The sequence below is a fragment of the Corticium candelabrum genome, chromosome 5, assembly GCF_963422355.1.
Source record: "Corticium candelabrum chromosome 5, ooCorCand1.1, whole genome shotgun sequence".
In the NCBI taxonomy this organism is placed as follows: domain Eukaryota; kingdom Metazoa; phylum Porifera; class Homoscleromorpha; order Homosclerophorida; family Plakinidae; genus Corticium; species Corticium candelabrum.
In genome coordinates this window covers 6,076,552-6,083,346 of record NC_085089.1, presented here as the reverse complement: position 1 = coordinate 6,083,346, position 6,795 = coordinate 6,076,552, and the positions used below count along the sequence as shown (strand labels likewise).

Genomic DNA, 6,795 nt, shown 5'->3' with positions numbered 1-6,795 from the left:
CTTTCTGGACATGAGTGACCACAAAGTAACCTTTTTAAAATGCACGGGCTGTCAATTGCTAGCGTCTTTGCTTTTCATTGGGCTGACCTGCATGGGCCACGAAGTCAACGAGTTTTGTTATATGTTGAAACTGCGTGAAACATTTATTGACACATACTATGATAGTTATAATATCGTTAGATTAGATGGGAATGCAACATGTATTTTGAACGTATACATGGCTTTGAGTGAAACGTCATTAAAGTATATAGTTTGTAATTTGCAGTATGGCAAGTTTATACGCATATATATATATATATATATATATATATATATATATATATATAATTCTTATGGATTAATACCATTTGCCCAAAGTGCATGTTGTTAGATATCAATAATTATTTTGGAGAATAGATTAGGTTTGTCGAATTGCGTGGTGATATAGATGCCTACTTTGCTAAGACGTGGAGATGCAGCTGGACACTAGTTAGCTGAATTTAGCCAAAGTTTTTTCGTATTTGTTGTTTGAGAAACCCTCATTGCCAAATGACATACAGAATTTGACTAGTATACGTGTATCTCAATACTGTAATTAATTAAAAATTTTATGTTTTAAACAGTTGTTACCGATGTCATCTTTTATCCCAACTTCTCGGGCGCGGAGTGGAGAGGGTGGGATGCGCGCCCAAGACACTGGGATGTCGCACAAGAATTACCAAACGGCTGCCTCGCACGATTGAAATGGTGAAAGCTCGCGATTGCAATGCCAGACTTTCTGTCACACAGAAAACGATGGTCTAAACCTATACTCTGCACGTGCACTACTGCGCAAGATACTGATCCAGACAACGTTGCATGCATACAGACTAGTTAAAGTATTGGAAGGTTGGAATGCATGGTAACAAAATAGAGATGCATGGGTTATAGATGGGTCACTTTACGACCCGAATTGCAGCTGATTTTCATTTTATATAGCACGTGCATGATGACTGCATGGATGTGTTTGTGTGAGAATTGGACTGGAGACAGTGTCGACTGCATGACGTGATATATATATATATATATATATATATATATAACAACTTGCAGTAGCTTTATGATTGTTTAATTCTAGACTAATTCTAGAGAATTACTTCTATATATAGACAGCAAAGTCACACGAAACACGATTTCTACATTTGTTTTTCTTTTTAGTTTGACAACTTATACAAGACATGCCTATAAATGTGTAGAACACGAAACTTTGGAACAGCTGTTCTATACAAACACTTACTAAACATTTTAAGTCTTGATTGGTCAACAGTCTATAGCAGCGTGCTCTATTTACCATTATTGATCACAACAGCTAGCAGCTTCTTCTTTAACTGCGATGGTTCCTGCCTCCTGAAGTTTACTTATTTCAGCTGTAACAAACACGCGGTGATGGTCACTTTTTTCACACAGTCCGCTAGTAATATGGTCATTTGGAACATATTTAGAACATTGTAGATATGACAGGCCAACTCGTGATTGTACTACGCCATTGACTTGTAAGCAAACGTGCGTTGAAGTGATGTGAAACTTTAATCCAGCAATACATCCGACTCTAATTGAAGCAGACTTCATTTTCGGAGACGTGTCGAGACTATCCTCGTCTGATTCCTCGCTACTCGAAACAGACTTCATTTTCGAAAACATGTTGAGATTATCTTCATCTATTTCTACCCGGTACGTTGGTGCGTACGAACAATAGGTTGGTGCCCGGATGTTGCTATTGGGGGGTATAATCACAATTTCAACTTTAGCTTGACGATTGACTGTTGATTTGGTCACAAGCTGAACTCGTACGCAACATGGAATCGGCACAGCTACAGCTGTGACTAGTTTTGCTGAACTTTGTATCACAGCATGGTTGCAGGTCTTGAAGCTTACAAGATCATCAGAAGGTACGTCTAAAGCCGTTTTCCACTTGAACGAAGAAACTCCGTTGACTAGGCGTGTAGATGGCAAACGTAAAGTGAGATGAGGCGAGTCAATGTCATAGGGATTGTCCAGAGAGTATTGCTGTGACGCTAGAGCATTAAGGATAGCGTCTGATTGGACAAAGTTGCTCCCTCTCACACAACCCAACAATTCATATGCGTTGATCATTGGCAAACGAAGAAATTTTGCTGTTTGTTTACCATCATTGTGTCTTGAGGGGTCATGCTCAATCCATCGCTTGATTCCTTCAAACAGCCGGATTTCATCGAGATTCAGGTTGTCACTAGCGGCTATCTTTTGTAGCTCTTCTGTTGTCACGTGCTCTACAAAACCATCTGTGCAGAGGACTGCAGCGGCGTGATCTTCGATCCATTCAAAACAGTACTTATAAAGCTGTTCATTAGCTGAAAGTCTGGTTGAGAACATGAGATATTGACATACGTTCTCGGTTTCGATATTTTTGTACAGCCACGTGCAACAGTGTTGCTTGATATCTAGAATACTAAGGAAATCACAGAGCTCTATGAGTTGACATATGAAAGACTTGTCGACTGGAAGTTTTCCTGTGTAGAAATACTCGAGAAGTGCTCTGAACGCTGTTTCGTCAACCGCAGGAAGCTCGATTGTATCCTGCAGACTTTCTTTCATCTGACCATAGAGCATGTTCTTCATGACATCACTATGGGCGGCCAGAACCAGTCTGTGAGCTTCAAATTTAACTTTATTGTTGCCAACAACGAGGATGATATCAACCAAATCCTGGTTGTGAAACAAAAACTCCCACGATTTCATTGCTGTTTCGAAATACAAAAGTCTCGTGAACTCGTCAAACTCATCAGAGTCATCTTCGTCATCTTAGGACACAGAAACCATATATTACTATACAAATAACAGAAATGAGATTCCATTTAATGTGGATATATAGTCACGTGGTTTGTGTTTGCTAGATTGTCGTCAGTTATACATACATAGATATATACATACGGGAAGCAGTAGCTTCAACAGACTGTGAATTGTCACGACAATACGTACGTAAGACAGCAGAAGCTCTGGCAGTCTGTGCAGCAAGCTTTCTCATCTCATGTCGTCTACGCTTCTTGGGATGTCGTTCAAACTTTTTCATAGTTGAGTAGCTAGAGAACGGCAGGTACTACAGTCGCACCGGTGATGTCAAAATTTCCATTCAGTCGCCTGTAGAGCGTGGCGCAAAATGTCTAGCAGCTCTGGTGATGTCAGAGCTGTTTATGGATTGGGTCACGAGACTTGTTTGGAAGGTTTAATTAATTAGAGCCTTTGAAGCGCCGAGTTTCGGCCGCGGTACGTAAGTGAGAGCTACTTGGTACGTGCAAAGAAGATCTTAGCTTATGGGGCTACCGCAACTCTATAATGAATGGAGAATCAAGCCTAAACATATCCTTTCCACATGACATTGCATGTATTAAACGCGTAGAGGTTTTCGGGATTTGGGTGCTTGCAAAAATCTGCAGAATTTGCAAATATGCGACACCGGCGGATCCAGTTCTCGAACGGGGTTTTCTATGGTTTGATGGCTAGTTGTACCAGATACGGTCTCAACACGCCCTTTATACCAATTTTTTGCATGCCATGTGCTGGTCAATGTATAGCTAACCTCGCCAATGCCGCATGCATTCAACGAGACCTCGATACACCTTCTATAGCCTGTACATGCATCTGGCTGCAAGATTGTTTTGCGCAGATGCTCGTGGGAGAATCTCCATGCATGCAGGCAAGATGTCCGTCAAGCTGTTCCGAATATCGCCTGCTTCGAAGTTCGACACGATCTTCTTGTATAATTTGGCTCGGATCGTCTTGTCATTCTTTGTAGAAACGTATATACATATGTAGATGAGCAAACGTGACTGCCGACCGAGTCGGTGTTGGACAAGATTTGTAGTCTAGCATCGTATTGGCCCGGTGTATACATAACACGGCTACGGGACACTAAATTCCCCAAGGGATGTCAACAGGCGTGCCTCAGACCCTCAGAGAATATATGACTCGGGGATACCAAATTGCCTAGTGAATACGGATCGAGGATGCAACAAACAGGGGGGATGTCAAATTTCCTCTGACACCGGTTTATTCTGGGCCTGCAGAGGGTATAGTCTATAAACAAACACGTACACATGTTCTACCTTTGTCGGTGCCTGATTGGTTGCCTATATTAATTAACAGAACGCCGTCTGATACTTTAGACGTGCCGCGGTGCGGTAACCGCGGGTCATGTTCGCCGAGCACTCGCCGCTTCGCAGGCATATTTACCGTGCCGCAGAGCCGCGTGCTCCGTAATAGTTTCCGTAAAAGAGCACTATGTTTGTGTATGGCTCAGCAAATAGTTATCTGAGGTTATCATGAGAACTCGCGAGATTCTCAGAAATCTGAACACCAAAAGCGCACGGAAATTGCATGAGGTGACATGATTTTGATACATGTTCTTATAAAACAGTATCTCGTGTGTTTACAGCCATTTTTCTATCTATTTCTCACATAAGTATTGTAGTAACTCAAATTAAGTACCATTCATTGTATTGGTACATCTCACCCTAGACACACGTAATATAAACGTTCAACATACATACGGTAAGTTTACGTCAATGACTACACCATGCTGCAAAACGCGCACTCAAAGTGTATTGTTAAGTCTGGTTGTGTTATTTTGGGCAGCAGGTAGCAACGTCTCCTTTCACTGACACACTTGCGGTATCCTCAATTTCTTCCATTGCAACCTCCACAAAGACATCCTTTTTGCCATCCGTTTTGTCTAAGATATAGTGAGAACCCGAGGGCTGTGACGGCTTACGAGATCTCGCAAACAGTGGCAAGTAAGAGCAGCAACATCGTGTGGTCAAGGCTATTTGCGCTATCACAGCGCCATTGAGATGTATGCAGACTTGATCCGACGTGATGTGAAATTTCAATGCCACAATGCAGCCTGTTGGAATCAACACGGTGTTGTACAAAGGAAACGTACTAAGAGTAGCTCCGTGCAGCCGCACTCCACACCTATACTGCTGATCAGATAATAAAATGAGAAGTCCAACTATAACTTTGCGATTGACTGTTGATTTGGTGGTGAGCTGAACTCGAACACAACTTGGAATCCGCAGCGGCTTGGAAGTACGCAGTGTTTCTGAACTTCTTACAAAAGCATGGTTGGAATGTGTAGGAATGATGGACGGACGTTGTGAGGATGTTAATTGTTGTGATTTCCGGGTAAAAGAGAGCGTAATTCTTGGAACTCGTGCAGACGGCACTCGTAAGTTAACATACAAGTGGTCGATGTCATAAGGAAAGTGACCCAAGGGTTGCTGCAAGTACTTGAGAGCTCTAAGGATAGCATCGGATTGGACAAAACCGCTACTTTGCACACAACCCAGCAAATCTCTTGTGTTCATCATTGGCAAGCGCAGATATTTTGCTATGTCTATACCATCTTCGTGTCTTGAGACATCATACTCAATCCATCGCTTGATTCCCTCAAACAGCTGGATTTCATCGAGATTCAGGTCGTCACTAGCAGCAAGTTCTTCTACTTCTTTTGCCGTCATGTGCTTTGCAAAGCCATCTGTGCAAACAACTAAAGTGGCATGATCTTTGATCCACTGGAAACAATTTTTATAGAGCTGCTCGTCAGCTGACGGCTGGGAAGAAAACAGAAGATATTCACACGCATCTTCAGGCACCATATTGTCAGGCAACCATGTGCAACAGTGTTGTTTGAGATTTGGCACATGGAGATAATCACAAAGTTTTATGAGTTGACATATAAAGGATTTGTCGACTGGAACGTTTCCTGTGTAGAAAAACTCAAGAAGAGCTCCGAATGCTGTTTCGTCAGCTTCAGGAAACTCGATTGTATTCTCTCGGGCTTCCTTCATTGGACTAGACAACATAGTCTTCAAGACGTCACTGTGTGCACACAGCACCACCTTGTGAGCTTTGAATTCGGTCTTGTTACTGCCAATTAATAAGGTGATATCAACCATTTCTTGGTTGCGGTAAAAAGACTCCCATGATTTCATGACTGTAGAGGGATAAGGAATCTTCTGAAACTTGTTAAATTCACAGTCATCTGCAAGCAGCAAAATTTAACATCAGACAAATACTCTGCAGGGTTGCCGGTCGAATTTGACAAAAATAGTGGCCCCAAGAGACATTTTTGGGCACAACTGTTAATATTAACGTTACTTTAAAATGACTGAAATTAAATATAAGAATTGTGGAATACAGATCCAAATACATCTACATACCACTACTACTCTGCTATGGTACAAGCTGGATAAATGATCTTAGTCAATCTCTCAAAAACATGTTTCAGTTCTCTTATCAGCAATCGACATGAATGGGATTAGTATTTTTCCCAGTTGAAGCCTTGCTGTGTCTTTAGCATATTTCATTGACATAAACGTACAAAGCCGGGGAGCCAGAGGGGCACGTGCCCCTCCACTATTTTGGCTCGATTTGAATCTTTGATTTTGGCCAAGATGCAGTCAACTTTACTAGGTTAGCTGTATACCTGTCGAGTGACCTGCTAATATTTAGGGATGACAGACGTAGAAACTGATAACACTGACATGACATACCAAACTAACATTATAGTGTTAGTGTTGGTTTACATTTTTTGCAGTGTAGCATGCATATATAGCTAATAGTGATAATAGAATACATTTAGCCTGTTTGCCTAGCCACATCCCCTAGGCAAATGTGAGCCACCTTGACCAAATCTAGGTTCCTATGTCACTGCATTGGGCTGAAGTATTACCATCTGCCTTTACAAATTGTGAAACAAGAACTAGAGCAGCAGTGATAGCTTGCCTACTTCACTGTAGA

General features: G+C 41.7%; 1 protein-coding gene across 1 annotated transcript in view; it reads right to left on the bottom strand.

Annotated features, from left to right (window-relative positions):
• Positions 1-4,378: 4,378 nt before the first annotated feature.
• LOC134180300 (kelch-like protein 15) overlaps positions 4,379-6,795 on the bottom strand; it is a 3,187-nt gene continuing 770 nt past the window's right edge. The window contains exon 2 of the mRNA XM_062647429.1: positions 4,379-6,037. Coding sequence (XP_062503413.1) covers positions 4,617-6,037 — 1,421 coding nt within the window. The 3' untranslated portion in view covers positions 4,379-4,616. The remainder of the gene's footprint in view (positions 6,038-6,795) is intronic.